Raw genomic sequence first — 22,756 nt, 5'->3', positions numbered from 1 at the left:
GATGGGAATTGTAGTCCATGAACATCTGGAGAGCCGCAGGTTGCAGACCCCTGCCCTAGGAGGGTAATAGCACTGACCTGTCTTGCAGGGTTGTTGTAAACAAGGAATGAAGCACTTTGAATACTCCAAAGTGCGTACTATTATATTTTAGAGCATCATGCATGTCTGTCCCTCACATTTACACTCAGAAGTCACAGCCAGTGTTCTTCATGCTATTCTGCTCTCTCTCTCTCTCTTTCTCTCTTTGCCCATCCAGTCTCAGCTGACTTATGGTGACTCCAGAGGGTTCCAAGACAGGCATTCATGTCACATTTGACAAAGTAGCTTTGACTAATGCAAGCAGCTTATACCTTGAAAAGTTTGTTGGGCCCTCAGGTGCTACTAGACTAGAATCTAGCTCTTTTACCTGCATGTATTTTACATTCTGCATATTTTACTGCACAGAAGAGACAATGGTGAAAAATCCCTATTATCTTTTTGTTGTTGTTTGCTTTGCTTTGCTTTATTTATTTATTTATTTATTTATTTATTTATTTATTTATTTATTAGGTTTATAAACCGCCCTCCCCCGAAGGGGTTTGTTTGTTTACTCTGCATTATTCTCCCCACCGCTCATCTTCTTGGAGAAGGAAAAAACTATTTCCTGCTGCCCACAAGCTTTCTTGCCTGCCAGAAATCTTGCTAGCAGTTCCATCCATAGTAAACTGAAAAAGCTTGACAAAGTGGAATGAGAACGAAAGCTCCAAAATTCCCAGTATTATACGAAGAAAAATGGAAGGCTCTTGTCCAAGAACAAGCCAAGGGCATTTGAACAGGTGGCGGCAGCAGCAGCTTATCTTAGAGGGGGAAAAATGGAAGGATCTAGCAGATAAATTGTGTACGAGTCAACCATCATATGCTACAAGGTCATACTTAGTTGTATCTCAGTGAAAGCATCAGTTCCAAGACTTGGGAAGTTACAGTATTGCTTTACTCAGTCCTGTTTGGAGTTCTGGGAACCTCAGTTCAAGAAGAATGAACTTGAAAAGGATGGAGGGGGCAGCCGTGAATATAATCCAGGGTCTTAAAGAGAAATGCTACCAAAAGGGAAAGGCTGAGAAAGGTGGGTATATAATCTAAATGTGATCAGATACGTTGATAGTTTAGAAGGAATTTTGACAGAAGCAGTGTGTGTGTAAAGTTATTCACCAGCGACAACAAGGAAAGATAAAAGGTACACAATAGGAAGAGCATCTAAACTGTAAGAAGCAGTTAAGAAGAAGAAGAAGAAGAAGAGCAGACAACTTTGGATTTATATCCCCCTTTCTCTCCTGTAGGAGACTCAAAGGGGCTGACAATCTCCTTGCCCTTCCCCCCTCACAACCAACACCCTGTGAGGTAGGTGGGGCTGAGAGAGCTCCAAAGAACTGTGACTAGCCGAAGGTCACCCAGCTGGCATGTATGTGGGAGTGCACAGGCTAATCTGAATCCCCCAAATAAGCCTCCACAGCTCAGGCGGCAGAGCAGGGAATCAAACCTGGTTCCTCCTGATTAGACTGCACCTGCTCTTAACCTACTACGCTACTGCTTAAGGAGTGTGGGGATTCTGTTTCCATGAAACAAGGTAGGTTGCTTTGGGCATTTGGGGGGCAAAGGTTGAACTTGATGTTCTGTGGGGCCCCTTTCAGCTTCCTGATGAGACGTGGAAGGCTTGATGCACGGGAAAACAGAGCCAGCCTTTTCCTACCTCGCCATCTCTGGTCTCCACCGTTTTGACCACTATGCTCCTCTTCAGGTGGGCCTCAGACACGGATTTTGTGTCCAGACTCGTTTCTGGCGAGGAGGGAAAGAACAGCCTGTCATTGGCACAGATCGGCAACAATTAAGTGGTGAACTACTTGGCGCTCGAGGGTAGCCCTTGAAATAACAGCAGGAATAACAGCGGGGCACTACTTCTGAGATCCACTGCAGCTGTACTGAACATGCAAGGTCATAAAGGGACGGGGAGTGGCTACAGCATGGGTAGGCCTTGATGGACTTAAGCGGATTCTCCAAACCTTAAAAAGCAGACTTTTAGAACAGGGATACCATATCTTGTTGGGGCGAGCAAATAAATCATGCTCACCCCTTTCTGTCGGAATAGTACCGGAACAGGGGCACATAGCCAAATATCTTGAACTATTAACTGAACCTCAACAGAGATGGATTCTTACAAGGGCCAGATGCAATACTTTCCCATCAGTCATTACAAAGGGTCGCTACCTATCTATCCCTCTCCAGGATCAGGTCTGTCCACACTGTAAAAACCAAGTGGAGACTCTTGCTCACATTATACTCGACTGTCTGAGATATGTGGGTATTAGGAATTTCTCTACTAGGTTGGTCCTAGACCTAGACAAATCTGAAAAAGACTCTGACAGCTCTGTTGTGGAGCTTCTGTTGAACAATACAGATGCTCTTGGAAAAAGTAGCAAAATTTCTTTTACAAGTGACAGAACTTTCTAAGAAACGTCCAATGCTAGATACAGTTTCTCTGTCTGTGTTTTGAATGTATTCTTGATTTGTACTTCACAAATGTCTGGTAATGCTCTGGAGCCTATTTTATATGCCTAGTAAAGGCTGTTGTTGTTGTTGAAGTAAACGGATCCTAAACTGCAACTTCCTGACAAACCGACCGCTCTTTGGCAGGCGACACGTGCAAACGCTGTACATGTGGTTGTGGTGGGTTTTCCAGGCTGTGTGGGCGTGGTCTGGTGGAACTTGTTCCTAACGTTTCGCCTGCATCAGATGCAGGCGAAACGTTAGGAACAAGATCCACCAGACCACGCCCACACATCTGATGCAGGCGAAACATTAGGAACAAGATCCACCAGACCACGCCCGCACAGCCCGGAAAACCCACCACAACCAGTTGAATCAGGCCGTGAAAGCCTTCGACAATACGCTGTGCAGGTGCATCAGGCTGCAAATGGAACCTGGAGTGTGGAGCTAGAAGGACGTGAGTTTCCTGCTTTTAAAGGGACTCGTCACGTGGCCACAAGAGCAACCAATAGGGACAAGCCAACCAGAATGAAGGTGTCTGAGGCTAAGAATGGGACCCAAGAAGTCCAGCTGATGCTCTAGCTGCCGTCAGGAACTCCTAAGAGGCTTTTAAGCAAGACTCTTGTCTTCCAGTCCTCTGTCTTCAACGGTGGGGGGGAGGGGGAAAAAGAGTGGGATGAACCAGGACGCAGAGGACAAGGGGGGGGGGGTCTTTCTGAATCAGCCTCGCCTTTGTTGAATGAAGGAAACCTGATTGGACCACTGTGTAGAGACTGCTGAGAAGTCTTTCTCACAATACTAGAACCAGGGGGCATCTGTTGAAAATACGGTGGTGGGGGGGGGAGGGGAAGAGAATTAGGACTAATAAGAGGAAACATTTCTTCATGCAACGCATGATCGGTGTTTGGAATATGCTGCCACAGGAGGTGGTGATGGCCACTCACCTGGATAGCTTTAAAAGGGGCTTGGACAGATTTATGGAGGAGAAGTTGATCTATGGTGACCAATCTTGATCCTCCTTGATCTGAGGTTGCAGATGCCTGAGCAGACCAGGTGCTCGGGAGCAGCAGCAGCAGAAGGCCATTGCTTTCACCTCCTGCATGTGAGCTCCCAAAGGCACCTGGTGGGCCACTGTGAGTAGCAGAGAGCTGGACTAGATGGACTCTGGTCTGATCCAGCAGGCTCGTTCTTATGTTCTCAGCATGTCTGAAATGACGGCGTGAGATGGGGTCATTTTTTAGAGGGCTGCGTTCTAGCAGCTGAGCTCCACCAGAGACAGGCTGGCTCACGCCCAGTTTGCTAAATGTTGAGTCCCACGGTGAGAAATCCTCTCTTGGAATCCACAGCAGCTTTCCAGGCCTGGTGAAAGGCCTGGGAGCATCACAGACTGCCCCACTACCTTTGGACAGGAGACCACACAGAGAGCCCCGTGGGAAGGCGGACTACAAGTTGTGCTGCGTGGTTAGAGAAGGACACTCCAGTCAAGCAGACCAAGAGATACAGACATGTTTTAAACGCCTCGTCTGCTGGCTGTCTCCCCGCTTCTGTTTTCTTCTGATTTTGAAAAAGGTTGGTCTCTGTATGATAGTGGCAGACCTTCTCCTGGAAATTACTAAATGCCAGTAGATTTCCTTCGTCCTAACATGTATATCCTGTATTGTATATGCTTTTTAATCTGTTTTTATTATTGTTGTACTGCTGTCTATGCCAATAAAGGCTTGCTTCTTCTTCAAAAAAAAGAAAAAGGTCGGCAGGCTTTTCCAAAGGAAGCTTCGAGTCACCACAAGTCCTTCCTCAAAATGAAACAGGCTGTGCAGAGACTGTCTTTTCCCATCACACCAACCAGGGGAACGGGGAAGGAAGGAAAGCACCACGTTTAACAGCTCACAGGTGAGCGCTGACTCACAATCACAACAGAACGAGCTCCTTACCTCGGATCTGAAGGTTGGAGAAAGTCTGTATGGGGATGGTGATCCTGTAGAGAAAGGAGGGATGGAGGAGGATGAAGAACAGTAGCATGAGTTGCGGAATCCGGTCCTAATCATTCTTTCTCCGCCCCGCCCCGGCAAATCCCCAGATCCATAGTTCAGGACAGACCAAAAGCCGAAGAAAGAACCTCTCAAAAGTGGCCCTTTCCACACAAACAAAATAAAACGGTTTGAGGCAGGAAATAAAATGTTTCCTCTGAGGAGTAAGTTCCACATGGTTTGTCTGCCAGAAGCATTTTATTTCCAGCCTCCAAATGTTTTACGTGCATCGTGGATTTTAGCAATTCTTTTCGTGAAAATGTTTTCAAAATGTTTCGACTTGCTGTGCGTATCTCTTTAAAACGTTTCACAAGCCTCCCTGCAGCCCCCCCCACCCGACTTCCTCCTGGGAGCCATTTTCTGAGCTCGCGTCATCATCTTGCTGTTTACTTCTGTCATTTAAAAAAAACCCTGAGCAGAGGATGATGCCTTCGAAGCTATGAAGACACGACAGGTGGAGAATCGTAGCTTCAGGCTTTGAAGCATCGAAGCTACAATTCCAGGGAAAAGACAACATAAAACGGGAGAATCACAAAATGGTGGCCAGGAGACATTTTGAAGGGGCGATTGTGGACAATCAGGGGGGATTAAAAACATTTTGCAAACATTTTCAGTGACTTGTGCGGAAACGGCCAGTGTGACTCAGACTGTAGCGGTAAGGCAAGATCAGCATGTTTTGTGAAAGGCTTTTTCGGCTGGAATCAGCCAGCTGTTGTGAGTTTTCTGCACTTTGTGGTGGTGGTCTGGAAGTTCTAGCTCAGGGGTAGGGAACCTGCGGCTCTCCAGATGTTCAGGAACTACAATTCCCATCAGCCTCTGTCAGCATGGCCAATTGGCCATGCTGGTAGGGGCTGATGGGAATTGTAGTTCCTGAACATCTGGAGAGCCGCAGGTTCCCTACCCCTGTTCTAGCTCCTAACACTGTGCCCACATTTATGGCTGGCAGTTTCAGGAGATACCAGGACACATAAATGCAACCGCAAAGGAACTCCATCCAGACACATTCCCCACCCACCTAGTGGGGGACAAAACAGCAACCCAGCTACGCAAAACACTCCACACTGGGCCACAGAGGAAACACAACTTCCCATGACGTGCCTCTGAAGATGCCAACTGCTGGGATAAGTGCTCCTGGTAGTTGGAGATGATCCCTATTCGTAGTTTGCAGAGCGGCACGGGTGGCTAGAACACAGCAGAAGCCTTACCTCGTGTGCGTGCGTGTGCGTGATGGATCCCAATGTGCGGCAAGCTTACACAAAAGAAAGTCAGAGTCAGTTGTATTTTCTAGTTTAATAAAAAGAGTATTTATTAGTGAACTCCATTCTGGATAGAAAGGTAGGTAGATAGAGTCACTCTGCTATCCTAATCTAGCTGGATGGAGATGGATACGAGGAGCATCCATCCTCTCTCTAGGCACGGTAGGAAGAAGAATGGAGAAGGGGTCAAGGAAGAAGCCGGAAGGAAGTCCCTGAGAGTATCAGTCTGACATCAAAGGGATAGAACCAGCACGATAGAGTAAAGGTGTCAAATCCCTAGGTCCCGATCTAGCCACTAGCTCTCTAGTAGGTTGAGGCAGGAAACAGTGTAACAGTGTAAAGTCCTTCACTTCCAACACCAACCACAGATGCAGGGAAAACATTCAGAACTAAAACCACCAGACCACGGCCACGCAGTCTGGAAAACCCACAACGGCCAGCAAGATCAGCCCTTTCCAGAGCCAAGGAAGCGTGGAGAGGCCACCTGACCACAACTTTTTGATCACAGACACTGCTGCAGCTGAATGGAGGGCCCAAGCACTGAAGTTTCCTGACATAATGGCCTCAGGCACTGTCCGGCGACCCCCTCCGGGTGAGGTTCATCTGGCGGACTCAATAGGAGAGGCCTGGTCTTCAGGTGGAGTAGCATGAAGCGGAAGACCAGGCGACCACTTCAGTCTGCAGGCGTGACGGACAAGTTTTAATATCATCCCTTGTTTTAAAAACCCAAACTTCTCTGCAAGTAGAAATCTAGATAGCAAACTGCACAGAAAGGTCCTGGCCAATCCATTGCTGTTATCGGGGTGCTGTGTGGTTTCCGGGCTGTGTGGCCGTGTTCTAGCAGCATTCTCTCCTGACGTTTTGCCTGCATCTGTGGCTGGCAGCATCTTCAGAGGATCTGAAGGTAGGAATGGAAAGCAAGTGGAGTGTATATACTTGCTTTCCATTCCCACCATCAGATCCTCTGAAGATGCCAGCCACAGATGCAGGAGAGAATGCTGCTAGAACACGGCCATACAGCCCGGAAACCACACAGCACCCCTGTGATTCTGGCCGTGAAAGCCTTCGACAATACATTGCTGTTATCATTTATTATTATTACAAAAAGGGTGGGAAAACCTACCTTTCAAGGCTCTGCCTCTGCATTTTGCTGCATAAACGATGAGGCGTTAGATGTCCATCTTCCTTGAGATTCTAGGACTTGTAGCCTTCCACCAAGCGGCTTGTGCATGTCTATTACAGCATCCCCAGTAACTTACTTACAGATGATATTACGGCACTTGCGAAATAAGGCAGGGAAGTAGCGCCTCAGTCTGACTGACCTGCTTTCCTCTCCTTCCAGAAGCTTCCGGTAGGTTGCGATCTCGACATCCAGGGCCAATTTGACGTTCAGAAGGTCCTGGTACTCCTGGAGGTGCCGGGCCATTTCCTCCTTGAGAGCACGGGTGTCTTCTTCCAGCCGGATCACCGTGTCGTGGTAGCTGGCTGTCTCCAGGGCGTAGCGATCTTCCATCTCTCTCAGCTGCCTCTCTAGCGATTCGTTCTGTCACCAGCAATAGAGGAAGAAGAAGAAGAAGAAGAAGAAGAAGAAGAAGAAGAAGAAGAAGAAGAAGAAGAAGAAGAAGAAGAAGAAGAAGAAGAAGAAGAAGAAGAAGAAGAAGAAGAATAATTTGTATTTATATCTCCCTTTTCTCTCCTGCACGAGACTCAAAGGGGCTGACAATCTCCTTGCCCTTCCCCCCTCACAACAAACACCCTGTGAGGTGGGTGGGGCTGAGAGAGCTCCGAGAAGCTGTGACTAGCCCAAGGTCACCCAGCTGGCATGTGTGGGAGTGTACAGGCTAATCTGAATCCCCCAGATAAGCCTCCACAGCTCAGGCGGCAGAGCTGGGAATCAAACCTGGTTCCTCCAGATTGGATACACGAGCTCTTAACCTCCTACGCCACTGCTGCTCCTGCACATGGTTTAAAGCAGGGGTGGCATGGGCAATTGGCCATGCTGGCAGGGGCTGATGGGAATGGTAGTCCATGAACATCTGAAGCATCATAGGTTGACCATCCCTGGAAACCCTCAACTGACCAGATGAGAGGAGAAACCCAACAACTCCAGCAATCACAAACGCAGCAGGGCTGAGAACGAGTCAGAGATTGAAAGAGGCGGCCATTCCAGGGATGCACGCCCTGCTGCCCCCCCCCCCCCGGCCCCAGCTTATGGCTGCTCCTGGCCTTACAGAATCTGTGCGTCACTTGGCCATTGGAGTTACTCTGCCTGTCCCACCTACCGATCCTTTCAGGGACTCCAAGTCACAGGTGAGGGCCTGCAGCTGCCGGCGGTACTCGTTTGCTTCCTGCTTAGCCAGGCGCAAGGCCTCGATGTTTCGAGCTGCGGCATCAGTCAGGTCTGCAAACTGTTAGAAGTTCATTTCAGGACTTGTGACGGGATTAATTTATAAAGCAGAGTTAGCGCAATAATGAGGCAGAGTCAGTTGCTCACTGAAATAAAGTTTACATACTATAGAAGAAGGGAAGGGTAACTTGGAAGAACAAAACAAGAAATATCTTTCTAACTAGCTAGCTCCGTCAGCTAGCCTGTTGCTTGACTATTACATGGCTAATAAGCTACTCAGACACACACACACACTGACTGAGACTGAGCATGTGCAGAGAGCAACAAAGAATATATATCTATAGCCTACAGTGCAGACTGGCATGTAGCCCATGCCAGGTCTGCTTGACCAATAGGGATCAATCACCTGGTCAGTGTCTTCTGACCTCACTAACTAATTAGCATGCATCCATTAACCCCTTCATTACTGGATTGTGTGATTGGCACTTGCCACATCCCAACAACTTGATTTGTTGTTTTAAAAGAGGCAGATAATTCTAGCACTGACACTAGAGTTGAGGAAAAGGCCTTCTTTGAGGTGGAAGTTTTTTCCTTCGTTCCCCTAATACACAGGTGTCAAACTCACGGCCCTCCAGATGTTCATGAACTACAATTCCCATCAGCCCTTGCCAGTATAGCCAATGCTCACGTTGGGAAGGACTGATGGGAATTGTAGCTCATGAACATCTGGAGGGCCGTGAGTTTGACACCCCTGCCCTAATAGTATGTCAGAGCCCAGCACACCTCAGGCTGTGCACATGAAGCAAGACCATTTTAGGGTGCTCCAAAACTTCACCCCCCTCATCCAAGGGGCTGTCCCACCCAGTTCCTTATTTAAAAGGTCCTGTTTTTGCAGAGCGTTGGGGTTCCCACATTCCTCCTCAAGCTGAGGAATCCTCCCGCTTCTCTTAGCAATGTTTTTATGTATGTTTGTATTTATTAAAATATTTTTACCCCCTCCTTTCTTTTTAGCTCAGATTTGCAGCTAATCTGTGTGGTTCTTTCCTGGAGAGAGTTGGAGGACGTCTCCTTAAGCAGGAAAGAGGGATGCTTAGGAGGACGGTCAGATGTGCCCCACCGTCTATTTTCAAATGTAAATAAAATATATGCCTACATTTTAAGTCCCAGTTTAGTGGGGCCACATACGTCTCAGGAGAAACTCGTTCCAGTCCTGTGATGCCAGGTCCATATAGTCCAGTCCTGGGCATTATACGGCCCGCGGGCCACATCCGGCCCGCCGGATGACCCTGACTGGCCCCCCTGCCTTGCTGGGGAGCAAGGCGCCTTTGAAAGCCCTGCAGAAGCTGGTTGCCTTGGCTGCCGGCTTCTGTGGGGCTTTCAAAAGCGCCTCGCCCCCCTGCCTTTTGGCCCGGCCCTCCACAATATTTTCTGTTTCTTATGCGGCCCCATGGAAAAAATAATTGCCCACCCCTGATATAGTCCATAACGAATACCACCCATCCCCTCCTAGCAATCTATCAGTCAAGGGGGCAGACTTTCTCTGACTATCCAAACACAGCCCACAAAAACCAGAGTCACACACAGTTTTAACTTCTGACACGTGCTCAACGCCACCATGGACTGAGCCGAGTTACGGATGCCGAGGAGGGCCCTGCTCCGCTCCTGACCCTTTGTGACACCCGTGAAGTCACAACCCAGCGTGGTCGAATCTCGGAAGCACCAACTGGCTTACCTTGGACTTGTACCACTCCTCGGTCTCGTGCATATTGTTGGAGGCCATGGACTCATACTGGATGCGGATTTCCCGCAGGGCGGAGGAGAGGTCAGGCTTGGCCACGTCCATCTCAATGTGAACTTGCTGCTGCTGCAGCTGCTCAAGAAGCTCCCGCAATTCCTGGCAGGGGACACGAGCGGCAAAACTGAAACGTGCTGTTGAAGCTCAAAGGGTCGAGGGAGGTGGTCTAGCCTGTCCCTGAAAAATGCCAGCCGAGACATGATGCCCAGTGGTGGGATCCAAAAGTTTTAGTAACAGGTTCCCATGGTGTCGGGATTCAAACTGTGGCATAGCACCAATGGGGCTGGGTGGGGCACGACAGGGGCATGGCCGGGCATTCCGGGGGTGGGGCATTCCTGGGCAGGGCTGTGGCAAGGACGCAGCTGCTGCGCCGGTCCTTGGGCGGGAAATGAATGCACGCAGGCGCATGCTGCCACGCACGCCGGTGCGCCTCCTGCTAGACTGCTTCCAGTTCTGCGCGCTACTGCTGAGAGGAGGGCGTAACTAAGGCCAAAATCACGTGGCAAAATCACCCATTAGTAACCCCCTCTCGGCACACACAAATAATTAGTAACCTACTCTCGGGAACCTGTGAGAACCTGCTGGATCCCGCCTCTGATGACGCCTTACGGTAAAGAGAAGAGATCTCCCTGTTGACAGGGCCTTTCATACAGATCTGCTGCTGCTCTCGGTGGGGTGCGTGTCCAGTCTTGCCAAGCAAGTGTTGGAGGATCACGTGTGCTCTCTAAGTGCCTCTCCCTCCTAGAGCCGGCTGACACAAAGGTCAAGGCCATTACGAGGCCATGACTGAGCCACTGGGTGACATCACATTTTGACTGTAAGGTTGCGCTTCAACCTTGAGGTGGCTCCTGCTGTAGGTTCTGGCGGGGCGCCCGGAATAGTTATCAGTTGATGCTTTCTTGTCTGTGTGAAACTGTCTGGGTGAGTTTCTGTGTGAGAACCTAATTGTTTACTGTTTTCTTACTCTTGGTGGGAACTTCTCTGAAGCCCGTAAAAGCGGCTGCTTGTGTGTGAGGGAGTTAGCTCCTGCATTGCCTGTTACTGACTTAGAATGCCAGCTCAATAAAGAACTTAATACAGTTGCTTTTGACTGGACTTTACTGGTTCGTTACAATGACGTTAACTGGGCAGAGTTTGTTAATGGAATGATTTGCCGTTGCCTTCCCAGATGCAGTGGCGTAGCTACAGTGGGAACATCCAGGTACAATTGTCCCGGGCGCCACCATCGTAGGTCACGGGGAGGGCACAAAATGCCTCCCCACATAGCCACACACCCCTACCAGGCCAGGTACAAGTGCCTCAGACGCCCAGGCTACACACAGGCCCTCTGGCTGTGTGCATTTAAAAAGGTTGTCTTTCAGTAGGCATGGTCCTGCCTTTGGGCTACCTTTTAAGTCAGTGATGGCGAACCTATGGCACGGGTGCCACAGGTGGCACTCAGAGCCCTCTCTGTGGGCACGTGCACATAGAGTTCATCATGTGGGGGAGGAAAATCACCCACCCACCCACCCACACATATCTAGGCTGGCCTGGGCCACTGAGCATGATGTGCGCGCACCGTGGTGAGCAGGGAGGACTCGGCTGGCAGGCCTGGTGTCTGTGCTCTGGATGGCTGCTGCCCAAGGGGGGGCACAGAGGAGGCAGAGATGCTAGAGAGGCGCAGAGTGGTGCGCGCGGGACTTGCTGGAGGCTAGAGCAGGCTGGCCCCTGCTCGAGCGGGTGGGGCAGAGGAAGAGGGAGCCAACCGGTTTTTTCTATACGAAAACCTCAGCATTCTGGTTAAATTGCCGGGTTGGCCCTTTGCAATAAATAAGTGGGGTTTGGGTTGCAATTTGGGCACTCGGTCTCAAAAAGGTTCGCCATCACTGTTTTAAGTCATGGTGAGCATTTTTTAAATTCTGGTTTTTAACTGTAACGTAAGCATAACATGTTGCTGCTGCCCTGAGCCCTTCTGGGATGGGCGGGATGTAAAACTAAAACTAAAAATGAATTAATTTTTTTTTTTTTAACACACACACCCTCCCGGAAACTGAGCTTGCCCTCCGTGGGCAGCTGTGAGCAAACTGGGCTTGGTGGCCCTCGTGCTGCCTCTCTCTCCATCTCCCTCTGTCCGTTCATGGTCCTCCGGGGAGGATCAGGTCTTCCTACGTCACTTCAGGGTGGACTTTTGCAGCTCACTGTTGGGCCCCAGAACGGATGGCAAGACGTTTTGACAAGCAACGCTACCCAGTCCTGAGGCTGACCAGACATACGACGTTTCCGTTGTACGTCCCTGGAAACACCAGCCGCAATCCTACCAGGACGCTTGACTTGGAACCTCCTCTAACGTTTTGTGTTCGGACCCTTCCACCATCTTTTTGTGGTGCAACCGCCCTTCTCTAGAAGTCCCACAGTGCTGACAAGAAGAAGAAGAAGAAGAAGAAGAAGAAGAAGAAGAAGAAGAAGAAGAAGAAGAAGAAGAAGAAGAAGAAGAAGAAGAAGAAGAAGAAGAAGAAGAAGAAGAAGAAGAAGAAGAAGAAGAAGAAGAAAAAGAAAGAGAAGGAGAAGGAGAAGGAGAAGGAGAAGGAGAAGGAGAAGGAGAAGGAGAAGGAGAAGGAGAAGGAGAAGGAGAAGGAGAAGGAGAAGGAGAAGGAGAAGGAGAAGGAGAAGGAGAAGAAGAAGAGTTTGGATTGATATCCCCCCTTTCTCTCCTGCAGGGGACTCAAAGGGGCTGACAATCTCCTTGCCCTTCCCCCCTCACAACCAACACCATGTGAGGTGGGTGGGGCTGAGAGAGCTCCGAGAAGCTGTGACTAGCCCCAGGTCACCCAGCTGGCATGTGTGGGAGTGCACAGGCTAATCTGAATTCCCCAGATAAGCCTCCACAGCTCAGGTGGCAGAGGTGGGAATCAAACCCGGTTCCTCCAGATTAGATACACAAGCTCTTAACCACTACGCCACTGCTGCTCCTTGACACATTCAACTGCGTGGGTGTTGCACTCATTTGGAAGGGGTGGATCTTTAGCACCTGGTCTCTTGGAGGAAGCCTGATCTCTGTACTCCAGAATAATCCCAAAAGCGGGGCTTTCCTGCTGCCACGCTGAGCGGAGTACCTCATCGTGCACTTTCTTTAAAAAGCTGATCTCCTCCTGCAGGGACTCGACTTTACGTTCCAGGTCTATCCGGGCCAGCGCAGCATCGTCCACGTCCTGCGGGACAGAGAAACCAGGAGATGAGAAGGCAAAGGACTCACAAGTTGTGAATTCTGCTCTTGTGGTCCTGGGAGGAGGGAGGTTTCTATGCTGCCCGGGAAACAGGAGCTTACGGCCTGCCTGCTCCGTGTCCATCCTCCTAGGTCCAACCCCCCTGCTGCTTCTGATAGCCTGTCCAAGGCTATATTAGACAGTGCTCACTCCTGAAAAGGAAGAGGAGGTGCAGTTTAAGTCGGCCTGGAAGTCACAGGCTGCGAGCAGACGTCCAAGGTGTGCTTTTTCCTGAACAGAGGCACACAGTGATGTAAAATGCTGCACAACAGCCACTGTGGCTCTCAGCAGAGAGGGGTCAAACTCTAGGGCTGCCACCTCCGGTTTGGGAGATTCCTGGAGATTTGGGGCTGGTGCCTGGGGAGGTCAAGGGGCAAAGGTGTGATGTCATCGGCTCCGCCCCTCGGAAGCAGCTGTTACCTGCGGAGGAGCTTTCTGGAGGTTGGCAGCCCTACTGAAAAACTGTGCCTCTTGGGATGCTCAAGGGAACTGGCGTAAAGCCCTTCCGTGCAGAAACCAGAAGCAAAACAGCAGAAACACACACACACACACACACACACACACAAACAAACAAACAACCTGGTACCAATTAGCAGGCTGTCTTTCATGCCCCCCCCCCCCCCATAATCCCAAAGTGGAATTCATCCTCTCGCTGCCTCACCTGTCTGTAGGAAGACAAATTGTTTTCGGCTTCCAGGCGCAGATTAATCTCGTCCTGTAACCTTAAACAAGAGAGAGAGAGAAAGAGGGAAAGGGGTGTGTGAAGAGCCAGACAGCCTCATTGACTTATCGGTTCTTCTCCTCTGCAAGCAGCCGCAAAGGGAGCCAGGCGCCAAGGTCAGCGCCTCCGCAGAGCCTCGGCTAATCCCCTGCTGTTTATGCGCCGACAAGCTCTGCCTCCCAAGTCATTTGACCTTTCGGGTCCTGTCTGCCATTCAAAGGGATCATCTTCTTCACTGCTGATTGAGCGCTGTCTTGGTCAATGGCTCTTCCCCAAAGTAACACGAATGGGGAAAAAACAGATCTCTGCCTCCAAGGGACTTCCAAAGCTGGCAGAGGAGCAGAGCCCCTGACTAAAGATGCACTTGCACACTAGCAGTTACTCCAGAAGGTTCTGTGCAGTAGTGGCGAACCTATGGCACTCCAGATGTTCATGAACTACAATTCCCAATTCAATTGGCCATGCTGGCTGGGGCCGATGGGATTTGTAGTCCATGCACATCTGGAGAGCCGCAGGTTGCAGACCCCTGTCCTAGTTGATCATGTCCTACTGCAAATTGCATTTTATGTACAGCTGTGTGTACAAGTTTACACCATCTTTTCTGTAGCTGCTAGTATGAAGGCCCTTAAAAGCCCACGTATGCATTATGAATTCATTCTGCGTTTGCCTTGTGAAAACACTTCCCTGCACGCAGTAAGTTTTAGGGTTGTTGGTTTTTGGTTGAAAAATACCTGCAGATTTGTGGGGTGGAGTCAGAGGAGGGTGGGCTGGGGAGGGGGGGGAGGGGAGGGGAGGGTGGTCTTCAGCAGGGTATAACAGCAGTGGTGGGATTCAAAAAATTTCACAACCGGTTCCGATGGTGGTGGGATTCATATAATGACCGTTTGAAGTATTTAAAAAGTGGTAAATCGAAAGATCGTTTAAATAAAACATAGATATAAGGTTTAACAAAAAAAAAATCCATGTGTTTTGTAAACTACATCCTTTTATGCCGTCTGTATTTATCACTTTTGTAGCACAATAAGTTAATCAGGACTAGATACTGCACTTCTGTTCAGAGGCGTATCTGCCCGGTGATATGGGGTACCCCATGTCCCCGGGCGCACGCCATCTGGTAATATGGGGGCGCAAAATCAGCACTCCACGTGACCAATGCTGCCACTGCCACCTCCTCCCGGCCTAGCAGCTGGGGGGAGAGGGAAACTTGCGTGTTCTTCATAAGCCCCCACTCGATTTGAAAATCACGTACTCTTCCTAAGCCCTGCATGCGCACGACCACCTCACCACAAATCACCCCTCCCTTCCCCCATATGTGCGCACGCACAGACCCTCTTGCCCTGCTCCCGTCCCGCTGCCTGCCCCTCCCCCATTTCCAAAGTCACCCTGTTGCAAAGTAGCCTAAAGCCACAAACAGCCAATGATTTGTTTGTTTGCTTGTAAATTACTTAGATTTTTATGCCGCCCTACCCCCCGAGGGGCTCCGGGCGGTGTACAACATAAACCAATACCATACTAAACAGGGGAGCAAACTATACAAAGACACCATAACAAATTACCTAGGCTCCATCCAAGATTATCATTGAAACTTACTAAAATCCCATTAAGTCAGTGGTTAAGATAATAAAAGGCATCCAGTAAATCCATATTTAAAATCCTCCCCCAAAAGAGGGTAACGGCTAGGACTCTCCATAGGAGGGTGGCCCAGAAGTAAAAGAGCAGAGAGCAGAGAGGGGGCACCACTCCTTCAAAGAAGGAGGAGGAGGAGGAGGAGGAGGAGGAGGAGGAGAAAATGTGCAGCTCTTGCTTCAGTTGAGTGCAAGAGGTGAGATTAACAAAGGGTCCCCCCAAACGAAGGACAGAGAAATGACGGGTTCTATGGAACCCTCTAGAACCTCCTGAATCCCACCTCTGTATAAGAGCATAGAGTCCACCCTCCAGACCAGCCATTTTCTTCAGGACCTCTGTAGTCTGGAGAGGAGCTGGAATTTTGGCAACCCCAAATACACCCATGCTTGAGCGAATGCTGCCTTTTCTCTTCTGTGATGCTCTCCTATAAGCAGGGGGCTTTTATGTTGCAAGACCACTTCACCACACAGCCCTTGAAGCTGCAAGGTCCTAGAACAGACCGCGAGGGCATCTGATGCAGCTCCCTTCCTGTATCTCTGTGGAGCCATGTCCAGGTTGCCTTGGGTGTCAATCAGGAAGAAAGGCGGCATATGCTTGTCATAAACAAGGGGAAACTGCCCCCAGAGCCAGCCTGGTGTAGTGATTCACTCATCGGGTGAAGTGGGTTCAGTTCTCCCCTCCTCCACATGAAGCCTGCTGGGTGACTTGGGCTACTCGCAGTCCTCTCCGAACTCTCTCAGCCCCACCTGCCTCACAAAGTGTCTGTTGCAGGGAGAGGGGGGAAAGGAATTTGTAAGCCCCTTTGAGTCTCCCCGCACTGGAGAAAAGCGGAGTATAAATCCAAACTGTTCTTCAGAATCCTGCTCTATTCCCTCTCTCAGACATATTCCTGTTCTTCTTCACCAGACCTGTGCAAACAAAACCAGGCAACCAACTCCCCTTCTACACTCCACAGCTGTCCCCCGCAACTAGCAGGTGCTTTACTGCTCATATTCAACGCTGAGTCTCTCCTCCAAGCGCCAACGCTGTAGGCTGCAATAAGGGCCAGCTACAGCCCCTGAGCACACTCCGTCTACCTCAACAACATCACACAAAACTTCTTTTGAAATGCTCCCCTGGCCAGGGGATCTCGAACCTGTGGCTCTCCAGATGTTCATGGACTACAATTCCCATCAGCCCCTGCCAGCATGGCCAATTGGACTACAATTTCCATCAGCCCCTGCCAGCATGGCCAATTGGACTACAATTCCCATCAGCTCCTGCCAGCATGGCCAATTGGCCATACTGGCAGGGGCTGATGGGAATTGTAGTCCATGAACATCTGGAGAGCCACAGGTTGAAGACCCCTGTCTAACCTCTATCAAGACTGGCTTTCCTTGCATGGCCCACACACCAGCAAGGCTGCCCATGGACAACATTCTGTTGCTACTACACAAAACAAAAAGAACAATGACCACCATTGTGGTGGAAAGTATCCCCTGTTCAGGATGACAACAAGGACTGGAGATTTGTGAATTCATCCGCCAATGCCTGGACTGTCTTGGTTCTGGAATGCTCCATTTGGGTCCTCATGCCTACCTCGTTCTGTCCCCAAGGCGGAGCATCCGAGAACAAAAATGGTCCAGGAAATGGTGGATTAATTCACAAATCTCCTGTCATCTTTATCCTGAACAGGGGACAACAACGAACCAGACCAATGACTGCCAAAACTTAAAGTCACATAAGAACGTTGTATTGAATGTGAAAAGGTAGAAGACAACAATTATGGAAAGCACAGGTGCAATAATCACCAATGCGTGGGCGAAACATTAACAATGCATTGTCGGCGCTTTCACGTGGCATCGATTCAGCTTTGCTTCTGGTAGGGAAGTTTTCCAGGCTGTGTGGCCATGCGTCCGGTGGTTGCAGACTAGATTCATGGGCACACACAGCCCTGAAAACCCACTGGGAATCAACCATCGAAAACACTGGCCCCTTCCGCACATGCAAAATAATGCGTTTTCAAACCACTTTCACAACTGTATTGTCGAAGGCTTTCACGGCCGGAATCACTGGGGTGCTGTGTGGTTTCCGGGCTGTATGGTTTTCTTGCTTAGCATTTATATGCTCGTTTTGCTGCATCTGTGGCTGGCAGCATCTTCAGAGGATCCTCTGAAGATGCCAGCCACAGATGCAGGCGAAACGTCAGCAGAGAATGCTGCTAGAACAATGCTTTCATACAGCCCGAAACTACACAACACCCTTACAGCGGCTACTTTCACAACCTGCTGTTTTGCTGCAAGTGAATTTTGCTATTCCGCACAGCTTCGAAGAGCACTGAAAGCAGTTTGAAAGTGCATTATTTTGCATGTGCGGAATGAGCCAATGTTTGCAAGACTGCAACAAACGCTAAGTGCAAGTGAAAGGGAAAGTTTTGCCCAAAACGCACGGAAGAGATGAAGATGAAAATGGACGGAAAACTCAGGCAAGTCCTTCTGTAACAGCCTCATGAACAGGTAAGTCCAGGTCTTCCAACTGAATATATAGACATCAGTATCTTCAAGATAATGTCTAGATGGGTGCTTCTGGGTCTCCATCAATGCCACCGAATTTCATAGCCTGCCCATAGTATGGGTGTAATATTCTAGCCTATAATTAATATTTGGCTGTTGGACGATCCCAACAATTTCAGGGGCCAGGCTTTCAAAGTGTCATCTTGTAAATATTCGGAGCAATAAAGCTGCATGTAACGATTTTAAGGCTGGATTGACATGTCTGTAGGTTTGTGTGTCTTTAAACTGAGTGCTGAATAGGAGAGAGCGGGATCTGTGTGTGTAGAGGGTGAAGTTGTGTGAGAGAAATCTTGGCTGTGTTTTTACAAGGAGAGAGGGAGAAACTGGAGTTGGTTTTGAGATGTATTATCCTGTGAGGAACATAGAAACTGTCAGAGTTAGAGGGTCACAACTCTCTCTGAGGAAGAACTGAAGTCAGAAAAGGACAGAAGCTGTAGGGTGTGACGAAGGGTGACAGTTTCCTTGTAAGAGGGAAAAGGTTAAATTCTAGTCCGAGAGAACAGTATAAGGGATAGAAGATGTAAAAAGGGTCAGAAAGACTTTATGCTGATTGGAAGCGATTTAAAGTATTTGGTGCCTCAGTTGGATTTTATTTTAATTTTTGTAAATAATTTTGTTTGGAACGACGTTATCTACCAGTTATAAATAAAATCTTATTTTGGTTCAATTAAATACTGGAACTCCCACTGGATTTTCCTCAGTACCATAAAGGCTATCCTTACATTTCGCACACTCCCCTTTTTAAAAAGGGGAGGAAATAAAAGGGGTGTATTTTTTTTGGGAATGTTATTCCTGGTGGCAGCCTACAAAATAAAGATAGAAGAAGAAGAAGAAGAAGAAGAAGAAGAAGAAGAAGAAGAAGAAGAAGAAGAAGAAGAAGAAGAAGAAGAAGAAGAAGAAGAAGAAGAAGAAGAAGAAGAAGAAGAAGAAGAAGAAGAAGAGGAGTTTGGATTTATATCCCCCCTTTCTCTCCTGTAAGAGACTCAAAGAGGCTTACAATCTCCTTGCCCTTCCCCCCTCACAACAAACACCCTGTGAGGTGGGTGGGGCTGAGAGAGCTCTGAGAAGCTGTGACTAGCCCAAGGTCACCCAGCTGGCGTGTGTGGGAGTGGTCAGGCTAATCTGAATTCTCCAGAGAAGCCTCCACAGCTCAAGCGGCAGAGCTGGGAATCAAACCCGGTTCCTCCAGATCAGAGTGCACCTGCTCTAAGTCACTGCTCTTAGCCACTACGCCACAGAAAAAGAGAAAAAGATACACAAGGAGAAAGAGAGGAGGGGGCACTACACTGTGCTTTTCATAAGTGTTGTCTTCTGACCTTTTTACGTTTAATACAATATTCTTATGCGTCTTTAAATGTTGGTGGTCATTGGAGTGGTAAGTTTCTATTCTAATTCAATATTCTGCTGCCGACATCTCTCCCCCTCGGATGTTAGAAAGTTTGTGAACATTCCAAGGTGTCAGTAGAGCTCCGAAGCCAAGAAGCTAAACAGAGTTGGCCCTGGTTTGTACTTGGGTGGGACACCAGCAAGGGATCCCAGGGAGGCAATGACCCCCCCCCCCCACCTACATTGGTCTCTTCCCTTGAAAGCCCTACTGAGTTGCCGTAAGTTGACTGGGACTGGATGGCACTTTGCGCGCACATTTACCAGTTGAGAATATTTACTTCCATGCCATGGAAAACTTCAGCTGTGTATATCCAAACATTGGGCCTTTCCCCACTTACCTTAATCCCCCCTGTGCCGCGCGCCCAGGCGTCCCTGCTCTGCGCAGGGTCATCACAAGGCGCCGTTTAAAAGAGCACCAGGGATGCCGCGCGCTGAGGGGGCACGACAGCGACAGCATCAGCGTCGGGGCGGCTGCGCTGTCACCGCCCCTGTTGTGGGGAGGTCTGGGGGACCCCGCGCTACTTGAGGAGAGTAGCGCAGGGCTTAAGGTAAGTGGGGAAAGGCCCATTAATTGAGACATTTAGCTCCATGGCTATTGGCAACCCTAGAAGTCAGAGATCCTCAGCCAATGGCTGGAAGGAAGGGCAAACGAAGAGACGGATGTTGCATGCTCAATACTGTACCCACCCCATAGATAACTTTTTGTGTGTGAATATTCTGTAACTTTTACAGTCGGTCAGCTTATGACCTCTTATTCGCAAGAGAGTGACAGAAGAAAAAGCCACTTTTATCCCATAATATCCAATACTATTCTACAGGCTTGGAGAGAAAATGTCATCTGCTGACCCAAAACCCTCCACATTTTTATGGATGAAGCGAGGCTCTTTCGGGGCCTCAGAATATCCCCAAAGCTTATTTGAATGGCAAACACTAGTCTGGTACCTCCTAATGGGTGAATCGAGCAAGGTGACCTACAGGCAAGGAAAGGGAAGGCGTTTTGGATGCTCACGGTACGCCCCACCCCAAAAAGTGGCCCAGTGAGCACTGGGGCCACGGGTCAGCGGAAGGGAAAATAAAGGGAAACTGCAGGACAAAGCAAAATGAGTTGAGTTCCCCACATTTTGACAGCATTCAGCTGGTTAAGGGAAAGTTTCTCCTTCAGTCGTGTTCGACCCTGCGGTACCACTGCAAGCAGTGATTTCATAGGCAAGCCGTTTTTGTGGGGTAGTTTGCCATTGCTTTCCCCAGCTATTCTTTACCCCCTAGCTATGTGCTAGGTACTCATTTACTGACCAAGGAATGGATGAATGGCTGAGCTGACCATGAGCTGGCTGCCAGGATATCTGACCCACAGGGGGCTCGAACTCCTGACCGTGTGAGTGGCAGTGCAAGCACTTAACCACCATGCCACGCGGCTCCTTGTGTTATACTGGGCCCAAAATTATTGGTGAAGGAGTTAGTGCAGCTGCAAAGAAGTCTCTTCCTACTTGGCCTAGCCCAAAAGATAGCCTCTTAACTTAACGTGACCAGATGGTCACCTTTGTAAACTGGGATGGGTGGGTAGGCGGCCGGCCGTGTGCGCGCGCGCATGCGTGCGCAGCCGCAGGAGCGCACTGCCTTCTGGGGTGCTCCCGTTTCCCGCCCTGTGACAGGGCGGGAAACGGGAGCGCCTCAGAAGGCCGTGCTCCTGTGGCCGCATGCGCAGGAGGCTGCTGCACTGCCTTGTGCCCCAGAAGGCAGTGCGGCAGCCTTCCAAAAATCAGGACACTTTAAAAAACCCGCGGGATGCGGGACAAATTGTTTTAAGGCGGGACTGTCCCGCCAAAAGTGGGACGTCTGGTCAGCCTTTCTTAACTTGATATGGCTGATCTGGTTACCTGGATCTACAAGATGATGACATCTTGACTAGGCTACTCTAACGCACTATATGTTGGTCCCCCCTCAAAGTCAGTTGGAAAACTCCAGCAGATGCGGCTCAGTGATGATCACTGATAGGTTTTAGGCTGTCTCGTGCTCTAACCTACCTTGCAGGGTTGTTGTCAGGATAAAATGGAAGACTGATGAATGCTGCCCTGTGTCCCACCCTCCAGAAGGGTGGAAGGAGTTTCACAGAGTTCTCTTACTTTTGCCGGAGACTGTTGAGGTCCTCCAACAGACTGTCCCTCTCAATCTCCAGCCTGGCCTTGGAGCTGGACAGCTGATCGACTTGGCGCCGGAGCTCCCGGAGCTCTTCCTGGTAGACGTCGGCCAGCTTGGTGGGTTCCTTGTCCCGGATTTGGTTGAGCTCGGCTGCCAGGACTTTGTTCTGCTGCTCCAGGAAGCGGACCTTCTCGATGTAGCTGGCAAAGCGGTCGTTCAGCTCCATCATCTCCACCTTCTCGTTGGTGCGCGTCTCCTTGAACTCTGTGTTGAGGGCATCTGCCAGGGAGAAGTCCACCTTGTCCGGGGAGAACTTGGGGCCCGCACGGAAGCTGAGGCTGGCCGTCTTCAGCTTAGTGACAGAGAACCGGGCAGTGGGGTTTGAAGGCAGGTACCTCCGGCCGGGCGAGAACCTGAGGGCATGGTGGACAGAAGTGGTCTGGGAGCCGAAGCGCCTTCCGTAGGACGACAGCTTCTGCCCCTCCATGGTCAGGGTTCTCCTCCGGGTGCCGTGGACTCAGACGCAGCTTTCCCTATGAGCTGCAATGAGTTTTATTCAGAAGGGCCAGCCCACCCCAGTGTATGCGTGTCATGGGCTAGAAGTGGCGGGGGGCAGGGGGGAGGGCTGTCTGCCAAGTCCTGCCGCCTCACACCAGCCCTGCCAAGTGCCCAGCATCTTGGCAAAGAAACAAAAGACAGACTTCAGGCAGAAGCCCTGGCTGTTCTTGGTGGGGAATGCCCTCGCATGGCCTTCGCCCACTGAGGCTGGCTTTTGGCCAGGGGGGCAGGTTGTCACCAAAACAGGGACGCCTCCCTTGGCTCAGAGTGACAGAGTAAGTTACGGCAAAAGCATCAGAGCTGCAGTTTGTACACAGTTTGTACACAGGAGGGCTCAAAGCTATCTGTGCTACTATCAGCTGTGGGAATGGGAAGGCCCTGAATCCAGTCCTGAGAGAGACCCCTCCCCTCGTTTCCTCCCACTGTCATCGATGTGCTAATCGGGAAGCAGCCATAGGTGTCAAAATTCGTGGCCCTCCAGATGTTATGGACTACATAAGAACGTAAGAGCAAGCCAGCTGGATCAGACCAGAGTCCATCTAGTCCAGCTCTCTGCTACTCACAGTGGCCCACCAGGTGCCATTGGG

The 22,756-nt window shown here is 49.8% G+C and overlaps 1 protein-coding gene across 1 annotated transcript; it reads right to left on the bottom strand.

The window, feature by feature from the left end:
• Positions 1-1,648: 1,648 nt before the first annotated feature.
• LOC125444711 (glial fibrillary acidic protein) lies at positions 1,649-22,157 on the bottom strand. Its single transcript, XM_048517326.1, has 8 exons — positions 21,596-22,157; positions 13,849-13,909; positions 13,038-13,133; positions 9,883-10,044; positions 8,086-8,211; positions 7,126-7,346; positions 4,452-4,495; positions 1,649-1,812 (listed from the first exon to the last, which is right to left on the bottom strand). The coding sequence occupies exons 1-8, from the start codon at positions 22,096-22,098 to the stop codon at positions 1,664-1,666; spliced, it is 1,362 nt and encodes a 453-aa protein (XP_048373283.1). The 5' UTR covers positions 22,099-22,157; the 3' UTR covers positions 1,649-1,663.
• Between the last annotated feature and the right edge of the window lie 599 nt (positions 22,158-22,756).

Source organism: Sphaerodactylus townsendi, linkage group LG15 (genome assembly GCF_021028975.2).
Source record: "Sphaerodactylus townsendi isolate TG3544 linkage group LG15, MPM_Stown_v2.3, whole genome shotgun sequence".
Classification (NCBI taxonomy): Eukaryota; Metazoa; Chordata; class Lepidosauria; order Squamata; family Sphaerodactylidae; genus Sphaerodactylus; species Sphaerodactylus townsendi.
This window is presented reverse-complemented; position numbering and strand designations above follow the sequence as displayed.

Excerpts from the sequence above, each read along its gene's own strand:
- LOC125444711 (XM_048517326.1), bottom strand. The coding sequence starts at position 22,098 with ATGGAGGGGCAGAAGCTGTCGTCCTACGGAAGGCGCTTCGGCTCCCAG. Across the intron at positions 7,347-8,085 it reads TGGAGTCCCTGAAAGGATCG|AACGAATCGCTAGAGAGGCA; the intron begins GTAGGTGGGACA and ends TGCTGGTGACAG. Across the intron at positions 4,496-7,125 it reads CTGGAAGGAGAGGAAAGCAG|GATCACCATCCCCATACAGA; the intron begins GTCAGTCAGACT and ends CTTTCTCTACAG.